The 20,674-nt window shown below is 42.6% G+C and overlaps 1 gene segment (V, D, J or C); it reads right to left on the bottom strand.

The window, feature by feature from the left end:
• Positions 1 to 3,896: 3,896 nt before the first annotated feature.
• On the bottom strand, positions 3,897 to 15,438 carry LOC135553320 (Ig kappa-b4 chain C region-like). The segment is given in 3 exon segments: positions 3,897 to 4,498; positions 5,913 to 6,066; positions 15,310 to 15,438. Coding segments are annotated over 3 exon segments (606 nt in total).
• Positions 15,439 to 20,674: the final 5,236 nt, after the last annotated feature.

Raw genomic sequence — 20,674 nt, 5'->3', positions numbered from 1 at the left:
AGGCAAAAAATACTGTACTATACTGTACTAGTGCAGAGACTGTTTAAACAGTATAGATTTTCCTTGAGAAACAAAGATTTAGATGTCTAAAGTCTTCTATCTTCCAGATAGCTCTTATATCTCTTATCTTTCATCGACCACGGAGCATCTGAACTCCTCCAACACCTCCAGCATGGACCCCACCTCCCTGGATTCAGGCCGCCTGATTTCGAACATCGTCCTGGGGCTGTGCTGTGTGCTGGGCCTCCCTGGTAACATAGCGGTTCTGGTGGTCAAACTGCGCAGCTTGTCCCGACGCCCCAACTTTACCATGTGTCTCATGCTGAACCTGGCGTCCTCCGACATCTTCTGTATGGCCACGATACCTGTGTGGATCTATACTCTCCTGCCTGGCTGGATACTGGGCCACCTGCAAGCTGTCTGTATAGCCTGTACTTTCTATGTATCCATAGGGTAGCCTAGATTTGTTCCTTTGGTCATCCAACCCACATTCAAGCTTGACCTCCATTGGTCAAATCCTAAATTCTATTGCTTCTCATATTTCCCATTCATGAATACATTGATTTTGTTTTCATTATTTTTTTTTTCCTCTTGTTTTCGTTCAGACGAGCTAACACTTTTTGGAAAGTTGTAAGTTGCCTCATTCTATGTCAAAATCTAGACAGCATTGAGCACAATGTAAAAAACATATTAGATTTATGCAACAACATTTCTGCCTAAATAGATCAATAAAAGCATGCATTTCAAACCGTACACTACTCTGATGCCAAACATGGGTTCAACCATGTCCATTTCAAGAAGTGAGACAACTTGCAAACACTGCCAAACAAAATGTTTCTGGACCAAATTAAGGTAGACATTGCCCATATACTGTATGTCAGTTGTTACACTTTTGGTACACGGACAACTTTATCCTCACCCAAAGTACAATGTCTTTCGGTTCAAATGAGAAAAAGGCTAAATCCTCAATATGTACACTGTAAACCGTTATTCAACTATATTTCTAAATGAATAAGAAGCCCTCAACACCTCTGACATAACTGATTTTTTTTTACAATTATTTAACTAGTCAGTTAAGGACATATTCTTATTTTCAATAATGAACTAGGAACAGTGGGTTAACTGCCAGTTCAGGGACAGAATGACATATTTGTACCTTGTCAGCTCAGGGATTTGAACTTGCAACCTTTCAGTTACTAGTCCAACGCACGAGGCTACCCTACCACCCCATGATTGTGTCAGACCTCCCTCCTCCCTCCTCCCTCTCCCTCCTGTCTTTAGTCCCCAGTGTAGATTAAAGGATGACAAAACATGAGATCGACATGATACTGTAGTTTAAAACATTTTTTAAAACTATAAACAGTTTTGGGGGATTATGATAGGGTGATAAAAACCATGAGCTAAAGCACATCCCAGTAATGCTTGAATAGGTCCCAACAATTGAATGGTTATATAGACTTTCTTTTTATACGGTTCTGGGGGACCTTTAACTTAAATTAAAACACCCACTCTACTCATCACACAAACTGCCATTACACACTGTGGTCAGAGTAGGGAGACAGAGCTCCACTACTGTCCCTCATGAGAAGGTTTGAAGGACGTAAAGGCAGCAATTATTATTATTATTTACCTTTGTTTAACTAGGAAAGTCAGTTAAGAACAAATTCTTATTTACAATGACAACCTACCGGGGAACAGTGGGTTAACAGTCTTGTTCAGGGGCAGAACTAAATATTCTTACCTTGTCAGCTCAGGGATTCAATCCAGCAATATTTCGGCTACTGGCCCAACGCTCAAACCACTAGACTACCTGCCGCCCCAATTCTACTGTTAAGCTTCATTTACCTTCTCCTGGGACATCAAACATTGTGTGGGCGAGTCAAACTAGGCCCCATTTAGAAATAGTTGTTACAATGTGTGGTTTGTCTATGATTTTAGTATTCTCCGATTTGATATACAGTAAGCATACTTCTGGAAACTGGTAACAAATTTTATCTGTGTGTGTGTGCGTGCAAATGCACGCATTTGCGTAAAAGACATTTGCATATCTGTCCTGCCTCATTGCTCCACATACTTTTAAAACCCCAGTGTTGATCACTCCTAGTAGAGCCACTGACACGCAGCACAATGATGATGTCACTGATTTTACTGCTGGGGACACTGGGGCTCCTTGTTCAGGGTGAGAGACACTTTGACTAACTTTGATTCATAATGTGTTTGGCTTCAGAGTTACACTTCATTCGTTATTTTAACCTGACACGCTATGCTTGATAGGCTATGCTTTACGATATGTTTGTTGTTGTGATAACTTTACTAATCAACCTTTCTTCACTTTTGTTTATTTTTCAGAATCATCAGCAGATATCATTCTGACTCAGTCTCCTAAATATCAGTCTGTTAGTCCAGGAGAGACTGTCTCTATCAGTTGTACAGCCAGTTCAAGTACTAGTAATAATCTCCACTGGTACCTGCAGAAACCTGGAGAAGCTCCTAAACTCCTGGTTTATTATGCTACAACCCGTCAGTCTGGGATTCCAGGTCGTTTCAGTGGGAGTGGATCTGGTAGTTCATACACTCTGACCATCAGTGGAGTCCAGGCTGAAGATGCAGGAGATTACTACTGTCAGCAGGGTGCCAGCTATCCATTCACACAGTGTTAGAGAGTCGTACAAAAACCTCCTTCAGCTAAAGAGGAACTGCTCTGACTCAACAGCTGCAGAGCTACAGAGTCTCCCGTATTCTAAAAGTCATCTAAACACCAATTCATCACAATATGACACTACAATAATGTAATTGGTTAGACGTTTCTATGGACTATGATACTGTACATATCTCTCAATATATTCTGCAAAAATATTAAATCTTTGTAATCACACTGGGACCACTAAGGACACAGAGCTGTAGAAAATGCTGTATTTTGAAGGACATGTTGAACAAAATTCAGAATAGTTTTAGATGTTTTTTTTCAGGCTTTGATTTATCTTGATATTGTAAAAAGCACTCATTTCATTACGCAATGGCATGAATGTTGATCCTGTCCGAACCCAACTATTCATGCCCTATTCAACTTCTATACCCCTCCAACCTTGAAGGAGTGAATAGTCATATCGATTCCATTCAAGAAGTACTACATTAAGATTATTAACATGTCACATACTGTATAAAAAGCCATAAAAGGACTGCAAATTCCCCGATTTGAACGTTATGCAAAGTCCAGTGTAAAGTCTGCTTCCCCAGCCCATGTTCAGTTCTTTAGTCAGACACACAGCTGCCCAAGTCCCAGAGGATTTGAGGCTGAGTGATTGTGAGCTCTGGTTGGGTTGAAACTCAGATTTACATGGGCAGGGTGACCACAACACTCCCAGAATACAGCAGTACCATGGCCAGATGTTCACCTGTTCCCAGAGAGTTCCATTGAGCTTGGAGCACATGGCTTCAGTAATGGTAACATCCAGAGTCATATATTCAGAGACTTAGGCCAACTTTTAGAGTTTGTAATATTGTTCTAATTCTAGACATTCAGTTACACAGCATCGTTGTAATGTTAATGGGGAGCTACTATGCTTGCCACAGAATGTTGAAGTGTCACGTAAATACATCATAATGCAGAAACCTCAATGTCCTCTCTAATACATGGCTCTGGTAACATCATACAGACTGGGGAGTCTAGAAAACATGGCTTCAGTATTAGTATCACTGTAGATATCCTTTTGACTGGTATTATATTTGGCCCAATCAGCCAAACACTCATTGAGAGAGGTTCATTGATTAACATGTATTAGTAAAATCTCTTTCCAGGGCAGAGAGCTCATCATTCTTTATGAAAATGCAATAAATCAACAGTATCTCAATGTCTAATGGTAAAACTCATTAAATAATGATATCCAGGCAAACAGTTTAAAATATTGAACGTCTTTATTATCTCAACATGACAGAACCAACAGCATTACAGTAATTAGGTTCAGAACACATGTGATATGAAAGCCAAACAGATCTACTTGACGTCAGCATTAGACATGTATTCTGTTGTTTGTTCTACTATGCTAAAAGCTCCTGCTGGAGGAAGGATTCCCACACAGGATCCAGCCCAGCATTAGATCAGTGTGCTGGTATTGCTGGAACAGTAAGAAGGAGAGGTGCAGAGTAAATACAGTGGAGTCAGAGGGGGGAGCTCATTAATCAGAACACTGGTCTCTCCTCAGTGTCTCAGAGAGAGGAGACTGGGAGCCCTGGGTGGCCTCACAGGTCACAGAGCCCACCTTCTTCCACTGATCAACAGGGAGGGTCAGGGTGCTGCTCCAGCTGTAGTGGCCGTCCTTCTCCAGGACCCCGGGGCTCCCGATCACCTCCCAGGTGCTGCTGCTGCTGCCGTCCACCTTCCAGCTCAGCTTCCAGTCTGAGGGGAAGCCCTTGTTGGCCAGGCACATGAGAGTGGCCTTCCCCTGCTGCAGCTCCACACTGGAGGGGGGCAGGACTGTCAGGGTGGGACGAACATCACCTAAAAGACAGGTGGGAAGTTATGGAGAGGGGAACTATCAATCAATCATCAGACTCATATGACAATAATGATGCAGCAGTTTAACATCTTAGCTGTAAATTACGTTTTGTTCCATCAGTAGGTTTCTGTTCCTCATACAGACAGTCAGTTTATCACACTTCCCTTTGAGTAGCTACTGAAGCATATTATAACTACATGAGATGACTGAAAATAGAATCAACTATCTTCAAAATTGCACTGTTTAAAATGTGGAATATTCCTCCCTTATTGTAATGGAATAAACTCCTATCAATCAAAATGCATTTCATTATTAATTATTATGATGATTCTTTTAAAGAACATTTCACAGAATGTATGAACAATTATTAAATTATTAATTAAATTACAATTGGTTGATAATATGCCTGTGCTGAAGAAATACATTCCAGTTGACTGTAAACACCTAACAATGAAATACATTTAATGTAAAAGACACACTAAAACATTTAAGTTTTAATTTTTCAAAAAGAAAATGAATAAAGTTACGTGTAATTTACAAGAAATTGTATCAAATTGAAAATAAACATATATTCATATGAACAGCAGAAAAGCTGGACTTCACAAGACAGCAAGTATTTTCAATAGATAGCAAATAAAACAACAAATCGGATCAAATAAGATTACAAAATAGTAAATAGCAAATAGATAGCAAAGCTAAGCAATACCTTGTAGCTGAATGCTGAAGGAGTGAATTAAGTTGAATATAGCCATCTTAAAACAATTATATACATTTAAAATACACATTTAAATAAAATGAATAGTAATATTATTTACGAGACTAGGTCTGTTAACCAAAAATAATAGCTTAATATTTGAAGTTGAACCAAAAGATATTTTCACACAAATGGGAACTCTTATGAAGAGAATAACTCTTTAACCAAAAACATAGCTATGCATAGCATTTATTTCCATTTTAATCTTAGTTTCTTCTCTCACAAGATCATCAGTGCATCTATATGCAAGGTCAGAACATTTTCTTTATTAGAGGTAGGTAAACTTACTTCCAAAATCCAGTCTAGTGCCTCCACCAAAAGTGTACCACAGTGATACAATCTCATTCAGCGGCCGTACAAAAACCTCTGACACTATAGAGACACTGCTTTTGCTCTTTCTAAAGCTACATTCATCTAAACCACTCTTATTTCAACAGTATCTCTCTTCCAAATGAATACACACTGTATAACCTACTTGATATGTTACATCTTGAATAGGCATTTTGATTTAACTAAATTTAATTTAAGGAAAATAAATGCAAAACAAATTCTCCAAAAATAAATATACATTTCGACTTTCTATTTAAGGGAGATGTAATATTGTTAAGACAACTAATTGGGATTTTGATATCAGAGGTCAAGATCAAGAACTGAATACTTACTGCCAACACTCAGTTTGGTCCCTCCACCGAAAGTCCACCACAGTGATAGAGTCTGATTGACTGGCTGGACAAAAACCTCCAGACAGACACAGAGGGGAATGACAACAGAGACATGGAACTGATGCCCCCTACTGGTACACTCTGGAACTCTAGTAGATTGGCCACATTAACATTCCCCATTGAACTATCTACATTTTGAAAATGGCTGGTGGACAGTGTTGATGTGCAGTTCCTTCAGAAAGTATTCACACCCTTTGAATTTTTCCACATTTTGTTGTCAAACAGCCTGAATTGAATGGGGACTTTTTAAGATAGTTACAGAGTGTAACTCGCACACCCCGAGAGCTTCTGGTCAGCGGGGTGGTGGCACCGGGATCCTCATCTCTCCCAAGTGGTCATTCTCTCTCTCTCCCCTTACCCATCTATCTATCGCCTCCTTTGAATTCCATGCTGTCACAGTTACCAGCCCTTTCAAGCTTAACATTCTTATCATTTATCGCCCTCCAGGTTCCCTCGGAGAGTTCATCAATGAGCTTGATGCCTTGATAAGCTCCTTTCCTGAGGACGGCTCACCTCTCACAGTCCTGGGCGACTTTAACCTCCCCACGTCTACCTTTGACTCATTCCTCTCTGCCTCCTTCTTTCCACTCCTCTCCTCTTTTGACCTCACCCTCTCACCTTCCCCCTACTCCACAAGGCAGGCAATACGCTCGACCTCATCTTTACTAGATGCTGTTCTTCCACTAACCTCACTGCAACTCCCCTCCAAGTCTCCGACCACTACCTTGTATCCTTTTCCCTCTCGCTCTCATCCAACACTTCCCACACTGCCCCTACTCGGATGGTATCGCGCCGTCCCAACCTTCGCTCTCTCTCCCCCGCTACTCTTTCCTCTTCCATCCTTTCATCTCTTCCCTCTGCTCATACCTTCTCCAACCTTTCTCCTGACTCTGCCTCCTCAACCCTCCTCTCTTCCCTTTCTGCATCCTTTGACTCTCTATGTCCCCTATCCTCCAGGCCGGCTCGGTCCTCCCCTCCCGCTCCGTGGCTCGATGACTCATTGCGAGCTCACAGAACAGAGCTCCGGGCAGCCGAGCGGAAATGGAGGAAAACTCGCCTCCCTGCGGACCTGGCATCCTTTCACTCCCTCCTCTCTACATTTTCCTCCTCTGTCTCTGCTGCTAAAGCCACTTTCTACCACTCTAAATTCCAAGCATCTGCCTCTAACCCTAGGAAGCTCTTTGCCACCTTCTCCTCCCTCCTGAATCCTCCCCCCTCCCCCCCTCCTCCCTCTCTGCAGATGACTTCGTCAACCATTTTGAAAAGAAGGTCGACGACATCCGATCCTCGTTTGCTAAGTCAAACGACACCGCTGGTTCTGCTCACACTGCCCTACCCTGTGCTCTGACCTCTTTCTCCCCTCTCTCTCCAGATGAAATCTCGCTTCTTGTGACGGCCGGCCGCCCAACAACCTGCCCGCTCGACCCTATCCCCTCCTCTCTCCTCCAGACCATTTCCGGGGACCTTCTCCCTTACCTCACCTCGCTCATCAACTCATCCCTGACCGCTGGCTACGTCCCTTCCGTCTTCAAGAGAGCGAGAGTTGCACCCCTTCTGAAGAAACCTACACTCGATCCCTCCGATGTCAACAACTACAGACCAGTATCCCTTCTTTCTTTTCTCTCCAAAACTCTTGAACGTGCCGTCCTTGGCCAGCTCTCCCGCTATCTCTCTCAGAATGACCTTCTTGATCCAAATCAGTCAGGTTTCAAGACTAGTCATTCAACTGAGACTGCTCTTCTCTGCATCACGGAGGCGCTCCGCACTGCTAAAGCTAACTCTCTCTCCTCTGCTCTCATCCTTCTAGACCTATCGGCTGCCTTCGATACTGTGAACCATCAGATCCTCCTCTCCACCCTCTCCGAGTTGGGCATCTCCGGCGCGGCCCACGCTTGGATTGCGTCCTACCTGACAGGTCGCTCCTACCAGGTGGCGTGGCGAGAATCTGTCTCCTCGCCACGCGCTCTCACCACTGGTGTCCCCCAGGGCTCTGTTCTAGGCCCTCTCCTATTCTCGCTATACACCAAGTCACTTGGCTCTGTCATAACCTCACATGGTCTCTCCTATCATTGCTATGCAGACGACACACAATTAATCTTCTCCTTTCCCCCTTCTGATGACCAGGTGGCGAATCGCATCTCTGCATGTCTGGCAGACATATCAGTGTGGATGACGGATCACCACCTCAAGCTGAACCTCGGCAAGACGGAGCTGCTCTTCCTCCCGGGGAAGGACTGCCCGTTCCATGATCTCGCCATCACGGTTGACAACTCCATTGTGTCCTCCTCCCAGAGCGCTAAGAACCTTGGCGTGATCCTGGACAACACCCTGTCGTTCTCAACCAACATCATGGCGGTGGCCCGTTCCTGTAGGTTCATGCTCTACAACATCCGCAGAGTACGACCCTGCCTCACACAGGAAGCGGCGCAGGTCCTAATCCAGGCACTTGTCATCTCCCGTCTGGATTACTGCAACTCGCTGTTGGCTGGGCTCCCTGCCTGTGCCATTAAACCCCTACAACTCATCCAGAACGCCGCAGCCCGTCTGGTGTTCAACCTTCCCAAGTTCTCTCACGTCACCCCGCTCCTCCGCTCTCTCCACTGGCTTCCAGTTGAAGCTCGCATCCGCTACAAGACCATGGTGCTTGCCTACGGAGCTGTGAGGGGAACGGCACCGCAGTACCTCCAGGCTCTGATCAGGCCCTACACCCAAGCAAGGGCACTGCGTTCATCCACCTCTGGCCTGCTCGCCTCCCTACCATTGAGGAAGTACAGTTCCCGCTCAGCCCAGTCAAAACTGTTCGCTGCTCTGGCCCCCAATGGTGGAACAAACTCCCTCACGACGCCAGGACAGCGGAGTCAATCACCACCTTCCGGAGACACCTGAAACCCCACCTCTTCAAGGAATACCTAGGATAGGATAAGTAATCCTTCTCACCACCCCCCCCCCTTAATGATTTAGATGCACTATTGTAAAGTGGCTGTTCCACTGGATGTCAGAAGGTGAATTCACCAATTTGTAAGTCGCTCTGGATAAGAGCGTCTGCTAAATGACTTAAATGTAAATGTAATGTAAATGTATGCTTGTCATCGGCAAGGACTCTGGAGTTTTTTGGAGGGATAAATGAAATGGAATGGAGCTAAGCACAGGCACAATCTTAGAGGAAAAGTTGGTTCAGTCTGCTTTCCACCAGATACTGTTAGACAAATTCATCTTTCAGCAGGACAGTAACCTAAAACACAAGACCAAATATACACTGGAGTTCCTTACCAAGACGAATTTAATGTATCTGAGTTGCCTTTAAGTAGTTACAGTTTTGAACTTAGATCGTTGACAAAAAATATGACAATAAAATCCATTAGAATCCCATCTTGTTACACAACAAAATGTGGGAAAAGTCACAGAAGTCCACATTTTTTACATTATTATGAATACAAATATCTGCCAGCGGCATTTTGCAGAAGAGTCACACTGTCTGGAACATTCTCCCTAGTAAGTGGTACCTGCTCCATGTGTACATGTGTACATGATTTGTGGCAGATCTGTTTCAATCTTGTCTTTGGTCACTTTCACGTGGGTAAAACAAAAACACCCTAATGATTGGTAGACAATAGAGTCTCACACATTTCAGGTGATGGCTGCAAATTGCAACTGGTGAGGAGAAACTGCAGAAACCTGCAGTCAACTACAGTCAAAACTTCATGACCTTTGATCACATGGTTTTTGTAAAGTTCATGCAGTTGTTAAGTAGGCTCAAGTCAGAATCCCCCCCCCCCCATAATGCCACACACTTTGGAAGACGTGTTCAGTGATGGTCATGGACTTGACAAAAGTGATCTTATAGAACACGCTAATTTTCTCTGTCTTCTGCCTTGTTAACTTAGAACGAATAGATGAGTCTAGAATCTAAATTGACTGCGAATAGTATTGACAGACCCACCCATCCACGTTGTATAGTCAGTCATCTGTGGATCTCGATCAAGTTTACAAAGACTCAGTGAGACTTTATAAGGACTGTGAGTAATGGTTGGAAAGAATGTTTGAGATGTTGACAGTTACTGTAAAAGTTGGAGGTTTCAACTGATAAAAGATAATACTTGGACAGTGAAACTACCTCAATCAAGAAACAAAGGAGAGAATAAATAGAGGGATAGAAGAAGGAAAGTCAATGAAGTGATGAAGGGAGAATGTCGGTAGGCTACATATGAGAACTCATAGTTGCTTCCCACTCTTTATGCAAATGACCAGATATTGTCAATAGCTTCCAAATGAAGATAACATAAGATAGCAGTCATGTTAGATTTATGCTAGAATCTGTGTCAGGTAGGAAATTAGAAGTGCAATCATCCCACTGGGCAGATGTCATTTCAATGTCTGTTCCACATGTGTTCAACATAATTTCATTGAAATTATGTGGAAACGTGGCGTAGCGGTCTAAGGCACTGCTTCGCAGTGATTGAGGCGTCATTACAGACCTGAGGTTGATCCCAGGCTGTGTCACAGCTGGCCATGACCGGGAGACCCATGAAGCATCGCACAATTGGGCCAGCGTCTTCCGGGTTAGGTAAAAGTTTGGCCGGCCTGGATTTCCTTGTCCCATCAAGCTCTAACGACTTCTTGTGGTGGAAAAAGCGCCTGCAAGCTGATCTCGGTTGCCATCTGGACAGTGTTTCCTCCAACACATAGCTGTGGCTGGCTTCCGAGTTCAGTGAGCAGTGTGTCAAGAAGTAGTGCAGCTTCCCAGGATTGTGTTTCGGAGGACGCATGGCTCTCGACCTTCGCCTCTCCTGAGTCCATAGGGGAGTTGCTGTGATGAGACAAGACTGTAACTACCAATTGGGGAGAAAAGGGGTTAAATCTGCAACAAAAAAACACACACACAGCTCATCAGGAGGAATCTGACCAGAGGCAGTTAACCCACACCTATCACTTACTATCAATCTATGACATGAGATCAAGAGAAGATAAAAACTTGTGAGGATTTCATGCCCTCTGTTTACTAGTATAGAGACTGTTTAAACAGTATTCATTTTTTTAGAAACAAATAATTAAATGTCTAAAGTCTACTGTCTTCCAGATATCTCTTAGATCTCTTATCTTTCATCGACCACGGAGCACCTGAACTCCTCCAACACCTCCAGCATGGACCCCACCTCCCTGGATTCAGGTCACCTGACTTCAAACATCGTCCTGGGGCTGTGCTGTGTGCTGGGCCTCCCTGGTAATATAGCTGTTCTGGTAGTCAAACTGCGCAACTCGTCCCAACACCCCAACTTTACCGCGTGTCTCATGCTGAACCTGGCGTCCTCCGACATCTTGTACATGGCCACGATACATGTGTGGATCTATACTCTCCTGCCTGGCTGGATTCTGGGCCCCCTGCAAGCTGTCTGTATAGCCTGTACTTTCTATGTATCCATAGGGTAGCCTAGATTTGTTCCTTTGGTGATCTAACCCCCATTCAAGCTTGACCACCATTGGTAAAATCCATCTTTCCCAAGCATGAATAAATTGATTTCGTTTTAATTAATAAATATATGTTTTATTTCTCTTGCAGTAGGCTACATAGAGGCTACTTCTGCTTTTGTTCAGAGGAGCTCCAACTTGTTCAATTACTTTATCACACTTGTTAATAAAAAAAATTAAAAAAAATCACCTTTATTTAACCAGGTAGGCTAGTTGAGAACAAGTTATCATTTACAACTGCGACCTGGCCAAGATAAAGCATAGCAGTGTGAACACACAGCAACACAGAGTTACACGTGGAGTAAACAATAAACAAGTCAATAACACAGTAGAAAAAAAGGAAAAAATAAAAAAAGGAGTCTATATACATTGCGTGCAAAAGGCATGAGGAGGTAGGCGAATAATTACAATTTTAGCAGATTAAAACTGGAGCGATAAATGATCAGATGGTCATGTGCAGGTAGAGATACTGGTGTGCAAAAGTTGCCTTAAAATCTTGACAGGTATTTTACTATTGAGCACAATGGAAAAACACATTAGATGTTTGCAACAACATTTCTGCTTAAACAGATAAATAAAAGGATGCATTTCAAACCATGTACCGCTCTGATGCCCAACATGAGTTCATCTATGTCCGTTTCATTCGAAGCCACAACAAGAAGTAAGACAACTTGTCAACACGGCCAAACAAAATGTTTCTGGACCAAATGAAGGTAGAACTTGTGATATGTCAGATGTAACACATTTGGTACACAGACAGACAGCGTAATCCTCACCCAAAGGACCATGTCTTTTGGTTCAAAATGAGAGAAAAGGATGAATCATCAACATAAATTGATACTGTAAACCATGTATTCAACACCATAGGCTATATTTCTATATGAAAGAGAAGCCCTCAACACCTCTGACATGAGGTATGACTGCTATGACTGTCAGTCCTCCCTCCTATCTTTAGTCCACAGTGTAGATGCAAGGATTGACACACCATGAGATTGACATGATACTGTAGTTTAAAACATATTTTGAAACTATAAACAGTTTTTTGGGGTTATGACAGGATGGTGAAAAGCATGATCTGACGCACACCCCCAAAATGTTTCAATAGGTGCTGACGAATGGAAAGTAAACTGGATAAAAATAAATAAAGTTGAACTCTACATATGCTCCTAACAACTGAATGGGTATATAGAGGGTGTAACTTTCATTTCATACGGACCTGGGGGAGCTTGTACAGAGCACCACTACTGTCCATCTCGAGAAGGTCTGAAACATACAGAGGCAGTAATTCTACGGTTAAACTTAATTGACCTTCTGAGCCTGACAACCACTGTTGATGGACATAAACCACTGTGTAAGTGGGTCAAAGTAGGCCTCATTTAAGATATAGTTGTTACATTGTGTGGTTTATGATTTCCGTATTCTCAAATGTAATATACAGTAGGCCTGTTGATTTCTTTTGTATGTGTGGTGTATTTGTGTATAATATTGGGATTTTGCATATCTGTCCTGCCTCATTGCACCACATACTTTTAAAACCCGTGTTGATCAGTGACAGTTCACTCCTTTCAGAGCCACTGACACGCAGCATAATGATGATGTCACTGATTCTACTGCTGGGGACACTGGGGCTCCTTGTTCAGGGTGAGATACACTTTGACTAACTTTGATTTATTATGGGGTTGGCTTCAGAGTTACACATTCGTTAATTTGACAGTTTTGTTTTAAAAGGCCATGCTTTACGATATGTTTGTTGTTGTGATTGTTGTTGTGACTTTGACTAACTTTGATTCATAATGTGTTTGGCTTCAGAGTTTCACTTCATTCGTTAGTTTAACCTGACAGAATAAAAAAAAAACATGTTAACATTTAGCTTGATAGGCTATGCTTTACGATATGTTTGCTGTTGTGATAACTTTATTAATCAACCTTTCTTCACTTTGGTTTATCTTTCAGAATCATCAGCAGATATAATTCTGACTCAGTCTCCTAAATCTCAGTCTGTTAGTCCAGGAGAGACTGTCTCTATCAGCTGTACAGCCAGTTCAAGTACTAGTAATAATCTCCACTGGTACCTGCAGAAACCTGGAGAAGCTCCTAAACTCCTGGTTTATTATGCTACAAACCGTCAGTCTGGGATTCCAGGTCGTTTCAGTGGGAGTGGATCTGGTCGTCCTTATACTCATTACACTCTGACAATCACTGGAGTCCAGGCTGAAGATGCAGGGGATTACTACTGTCAGCAGAGTAACAGCTTTCCATTCACAGTGTTAGAACGTCGTACAAAAACCTCCCTCAGCTAAAGAGGAACAGCTCTGACTCAACAGCTGCAAAGCTACAGAGTCTCCTGTATTCTACAGTATTCTAAACTACAAATAATCAAAATATGAAACTACGATACAATAATGTAATTGGTTAGACTACGGATTATGATACTGCACGTATCTCTCAATATATTAAGCAAACATTTTCAATCTTTGTTTACACACCAGGACGATTAAGGATACAGAGCTGTAAAAAATATTTTTTTTAAGACATGTTGAACACAATTTTGAATAGGTTTATATTTTGTGCCCATTTCAGTACACAATAGCATGAATGTTGAACCTGCCCAAACCCAACTTCCCAACTATTCATGGCCTACTCAACTTCTATACCCCTCCAACTCTGAGAGTGAATACAGTCATATTGATTGCATTCAAGAAGTACTATTTTGACATTATGAGAGTGTATATCTGTCACAAGTAATTCTAGTTCACGTAGCCATATAATGACCTGAGACTGAAGTCCCCAATTTGCATGTTATGCAAAGTCCAGCGTGAAGTCTGGTTTCCCCAGCCCTAGTCAGACACACACAGCTACCCTAGTCCCAGAGGGTTTGAGGCTGAGAGAATGTGAGCTTAGGTGGAGTTGAAACTCAGATTTGGATGAGCAGGGTGACACTCCCAGAATAGAGCAGTACCATGGCCAGATGTTCACCTGTTCCCAGAGAGTTCCACTGAGCTTGGAGCACATGGCTTCTGCAATGGTAACATCCAGAGACATATATTTAGAGACTTAGGCCAACTTTTAGAATTTGATATTTTGGCACAAGTGTTGTTAGGGCCGAGATGAAGTTGAGATAACAATGCTGTGTAACTGTAATATTCAGTTACATAGCATTGTTTAAATATCCCCCATGTAATGTTAATGGGGAGCTACTATGCCTGCCACAGAATGTTGAAGTGTCATGTAAATACATCATAATGCAGAAACCTCAAAGTCCTCTCTAATACATGGCTCTGGTAACATAAAGACTGGGGAGTCTAGAGAACATGACTTCAGTATTAGTAACATTATAAATACTGGGGAGTCTAGAGAACATGGCTTCAGTATTAGTAACATCATAAAGACTGGGGAGTCTAGAGAACATGGCTTCAGTATTAGTAACATCATAAAGACTGATGAGTTTAGAGAACATGACTTCAGTAATAGTAACATCATAAAGACTGGGGAGTCTAGAGAACACGGCATCAGTATTAGTAACATCATAAAGACTAATGAGTTTAGAGAACATGACTTCAGTAATAGTAACATCATAAAGACTGGGGAGTCTAGAGAACATTGCTTCAGTATTCATAACATCATAAAGACTGATGAGTTTAGAGAACATGACTTCAGTATTAGTAACATCATAAAGACTGGGGAATCTAGAGAACATGGCTTCAGTATTGGTATCACTGTAGATATCATCTTGACTGTTATTATATTTGGCCCAATCAGTTAAGCTTTCATGGAGAGTAGTTCATTAACAGAAATGTTTCAGTAACATTATTTTCCATGGCAGAGCTCTCCATTTCCTATAGTCCACGATCAGCTCCTGTGTCTTGCTCACATTGAGAGAGAGGTTGTTGTCCTGGCACCACACTGCCAAGTCTCTGACATCCTCCCTATAGGCTGCTTCATCGTTGTCGGTGATCAGGCCTACCACGGTTGTGTCGTCATCAAACTTTTGCCCGGCCATGTAGTCGTGGGTGAACAGGGAGTATAGAAGGGGACTAAGCACACACCCCCTAGGTGCCCCAGTGTTGAGGATCAGTGTGGCAGATGTGTTGTTGCCTACTCTTACCACCTGTTGGTGGCCAGTCAGGAAGTCCAGGATCCAGTAGCAGAGGGAGGTGTTTACTCCCAGGGTGATGAGATTTGTGGGCACTTTGTGGTGTTGAATGCTGTGCTGTAGTCAATGAACAGCATTCTCACATAGGTGTTCCCTTTGTCCAGGTGGGAAAGGGCAGTGTGGAGTGCGATTGAGATTGTGTCATCTGGAGTGGGTCTAGGGTTTCTGGCATGATTGTGTTGATGTGAGCCATGACCAGCCTTTCAAAGCACTTCATGGCTACCGACCTGAGTGCTACAGGGCGGGAATCATTCAGGCAGGTTAACTTCTCTTTCTTGGGCGCAGGGATTATGGGGGTCTGTTTGAAACATGTAGGTATTACAGATTCAGGCAGGGAGAGGTTGAAAATGTCAGTGAAGACACATGGTCCGCGCATGCTTTGAGTACACGTTCTGGTAATCCCTCTAGCCCGCGGCTTTGTGAATGTTAACCTGTCTAAAGGTCTTGCTCACATCTGCTACCGAGAGCGTGATCACACAGTCGTCCAGAATAGCTGGTGCTCTCATGCAAGCTTCAGTGTTGCTTGCCTCGGAGCGAGCATAAAAGGCATTTAGCTCGTCTGGTTCGCTCCCGTCACTGGGCAGCTCACGGCTGTGTTTCCCTTTGGAGTCTGTAATAGTTTTCGAGCCCTGCCACATCCAACAAGCATCAGAGCCGGTGTAGTGGGATTCAATCTTAGTCCTGTATTGACACTTTGCCTGTTTGATGGTTCGTCTGAGGGCATAGCAGGATTTCTTATCAGCTTCCGGATGAGTCTCACGGTAGACCTAGCTTTTGAAAATTGCTGACTTCGTTTATCTGTGTGTGTGCACGTGCACGGAGCGTGTATTTGTGTAAATGATGAAAGCTTTGCATAGTTGTCCTGCCTCATTGCTCCACATACTTTTAAAACCCCAGTGTTGATCATTGACTGTTCACTCCTTCAGAGTCACTGAAACGCAGCACAATGATGATGTCACTGATTCTACTGCTGTGGACACTGGGACTCCTTGTTCAGGGTGAGAGACACTTTGACTAACTTTGATTCAGTATGGATTTGGCTTCAGAGTTACACTTCATTAGTTTATTTGACTGTCTTTTTATTTCACATTTTGCTTAAAAGGCTATGCTTTACGATATGCTTGTTGTTGTGATAACTTTATTAATCAACCTTTCTTCACTTTGGTTTATCTTTCAGAATCATCAGCAGATATAATTCTGACTCAGTCTCCTAAATCTCAGTCTGTTAGTCCAGGAGAGACTGTCTCTATCAGCTGCACAGCCAGTTCAAGTACTAGTGATTATCTCCACTGGTACCTGCAGAAACCTGGAGAAGCTCCTAAACTCCTGGTTTATTTTGCTACATCCCGTCAGTCTGGGATTCCAGGTCGTTTCAGTGGGAGTGGATCTGGTAGTTCATACACTCTGACCATCAGTGGAGTCCAGGCTGAAGATGCAGGAGATTACTACTGTCAGCAGGGTCAGAGCTTTCCATTCACACAGTGTTAGAGCGTCGTACAAAAACCTCCCTCAGCTAAAGAGGAACTGAGTCTCCCTTATTCTAAAGTATTCTAAACAGCAATTCTTCAAAATATGACACTACAATAATGTAATTATTTAGGCTTGTCTATGGATTATGATACTGTACATATCTCTCAATATATTCTGCAAAAATGTTAAATCTTTGTTTAACCTGTTGAAACTCTGGGGGCGCTATATCATTTTGGATAAAAAGACGTGCCCGTTTTAAGCGCAATATTTTGTCACAAAAAGATGCTCGAATATGCATATAATTGGTAGCTTTGGAAAGAAAACACTCTGACGTTTCCAGAACTGCAAAGATATTTTCTGTGCGTGCCCTAGAACGTGAGCTACAGGACAAACCAAGATGAAACGGCATCCAGGAAATGAGCAGGATTTTTGAGGCTCAGTTTTCCATTGTCTCCTTATATGGCTGTGAATGCGAGAGGAGTGAGTCAGCCCTTTCTGTCGTTTCCCCAAGGTGTCTGCAGCATTGTGACGTATTTGTAGGCATATCATTGGAAGATTGACCATAAGAGACCACATTTACCAGGTGTCCGCCCGGTGTCCTGCGCCGAAATTGGTGCGCAAAAGTCAGCTGCAAGTGTTTTTCCACAGAATTCAGAGAAGAATGCAGGCTTCCACGAACGATATATCAATGAAGAGATATGTGAAAAAACACCTTGAGGATTGATTCCAAACAACGTTTGCCATGTTTCGGTCGATATTATGGAGTTAATTCGGAAAAAGTTTGACGTTGTAGGTGACTGAATTTTCGTTTCGTTTCGGTAGCCAAATGTGATGTACAAAACGGAGCGATTTCTCCTACACAAAGACGCTTTCAGGAAAAACTGCACATTTGGTATGTAACTGAGAGTCTCCTCATTGAAAACATCCGAAGCTCTTCAAAGGTAAATTATTTTATTTATTTGGTTATCTGGTTTTTGTGAAAATGTTGCGTGCTAAATGCTACTCAAAATGCTAAGCTAGCTTAGCATACTCTTACACAAATTAGTGAATTGCTATGGTTCAAAAGCATATTTTGAAAATCTGAGATGACAGTGTTGTTAAGAAAAGGCTAAGCTTGAGAGTAGGCGCATTATTTTCATTTTATTTGCGATTTTCAGAAATCGTTAACGTTACATTATGCTAATGAGCTTCAGGCTATAACTGTATACAGGCTTTTTTCATAGCCAAACGTGAACAAAACGGAGCGATTTGTCCTACACAAATAATATTTTTTTGAAAAACTGCACATTTGCTATGTAACTGAGAGTCTCCTCATTGAAAACATCCGAAGCTCTTCAAAGGTAAATGAATTTATTTATTTGGTTATCTGGTTTTTGTGAAAATGTTGCGTGCTAAATGCTACTCAAAATGCTAAGCTAGCTTAGCATACTCTTACACAAATTAGTCAATTGCTATGGTTCAAAAGCATATTTGAAAATCTGAGATGACAGTGTTGTTAACCTCTTGAAACTCCCCATCCCGGATCCGGGATTGTGACTAAGCCTCAGGCTCATTAGCATAACGCAACGTTAACGATTTCTGAAAATCGCAAATACATTTACATTTACATTTAAGTCATTTAGCAGACGCTCTTATCCAGAGCGACTTACAAATTGGTGAATTCACCTTCTGACATCCAGTGGAACAGCCACTTTACAATAGTGCATCTAAGTCATTAAGGGGGGGGGGGAGAAGAAGGATTACTTATCCTATCCTAGGTATTCCTTGAAGAGGTGGGGTTTCAGGTGTCTCCGGAAGGTGGTGATTGACTCCGCTGTCCTGGCGTCGTGAGGGAGTTTGTTCCACCATTGGGGGGCCAGAGCAGCGAACAGTTTTGACTGGGCTGAGCGGGAACTGTACTTCCTCAATGGTAGGGAGGCGAGCAGGCCAGAGGTGGATGAACGCAGTGCCCTTGCTTGGGTGTAGGGCCTGATCAGAGCCTGGAGGTACTGCGGTGCCGTTCCCCTCACAGCTCCGTAAAAATAAAATTAAAATAATGCGCCTACTCTCAAGCTTAGCCTTTTCTTAACAACACTGTCATCTCAGATTTTCAAAATATGCTTTTGAACCATAGAAATTGACTAATTTGTGTAAGAGTATGCAAAGCTAGCATAGCATTTTGTGTAGCATGTAGCACGCAACATTTTCACAAAAGCCAGATAACCAAATAAATAAAATCATTTACCTTTGAAGAGCTTCTGATGTTTTCAATGAGGAGACTCCCAGCCACATACCAAATGCGCAGTGTTTCCTGAAAGCGTCTGTGTGTAGGAGAAATCATTCCGTTTTCTACATTGCGCCTGGCTACCGAAACGAACCGAAAATGCAGTCACCTACAACGTGAAACTTTTTCCGGATTAACTACATAATATCGACCGAAACATGGCAAACGTTGTTTGGAATCAATCCTCAAGGTGTTTTTTCACATATCTCTTCATTGACATGCAGTTCTTGGAAGCTTGCGTCTCTCTCTGCCCCATGGAAAAATACTGGCAGGTGACTTTTGCGCACCAATTTCGGCGCAGGACACCGGGCGGACACGTGGTAAATGTGGTCTCTTATGGTCAATCTTCCAACGATCTGCCTACAAATACGTCACAATGCTGCAGACACCTTGGGGAAACGACAGAAAGGGCAGACTCATTCCTCTTGCGTTCACAGCCATATAAGGAGATCATGAAAGACAGAGCCTCAAAAATCCTTGTCATTTCCTGGATGCCAAGTCATCTTGGTTTTGCCTGAAGCTCACGTTAAAGGGCACGGACAGAGAAGATATTTGTATTTCTGGACACGTCAGAGTGTTTTCTTTCGAACAGTAGCAATTATATGCATAGTCGAGCATCTTTTTGTGACAAAATATCTTGTTTAAAACGGGAACGTTTTTCTTCCAAAAATGAAATTGCGCCCCTAGAGTTCCAAGAGGTTAAGAAAAGGCTAAGCTTGAGAGTAGGCGCATTATTTTCATTTTATTTGCGATTTTCAGAAATCGTTAACGTTGCGTTATGCTAATGAGCCTGAGGCTTTAGTCACGATCCCGGATCCGGGATGGGGAGTTTCAAGAGGTTTTAACACACTGGGACCACTAAGGATACAGAGCTGTAGAAAATGCTTTCTTTTGAAAGACGTTGAACAAAATTCAGAATAGGTTTAGATTTTTTTTCACGCTTTGATTCATCTTATTATTCATCTTATTAGAAGCACTCATTTCATTACAATTACAGCATTACAGTAATTAGGTTCAGAACACATGTGTGGCAGGTAGCCTAGTGGGTTGAGCATTGGACTTTAAACCGAAAGGTTGCAAGATCAAATCCCTGAGCTGACAAGGTAAAAATATGTTGTTCTGCCCATGAACAACGCAGATAACCCGCTGTTCCTAGGCTGTCATTGAAAATAAGAATTTGTTCTTAACTGACTTGCCTAGTGAAAGCCAAACAGATCTCTCATTGTTGTTTGTTCCATAATGCTACAAGATCCAGGTGGAGGAAGATTTCCCATACAGGGTCCAGCCCAGCATTAGACAAGTGTGCTAGTATTGCTGGAACAGTAAGAAGACGAGGTTCAGAGTGGGGAA

The sequence above is a fragment of the Oncorhynchus masou genome, chromosome 13 (genome assembly GCF_036934945.1).
Source record: "Oncorhynchus masou masou isolate Uvic2021 chromosome 13, UVic_Omas_1.1, whole genome shotgun sequence".
Taxonomy (NCBI): Eukaryota; Metazoa; Chordata; class Actinopteri; order Salmoniformes; family Salmonidae; genus Oncorhynchus; species Oncorhynchus masou.
Note: the sequence above shows the minus strand (reverse complement) of the source record. Positions and strands in the feature narration are given on the sequence as shown.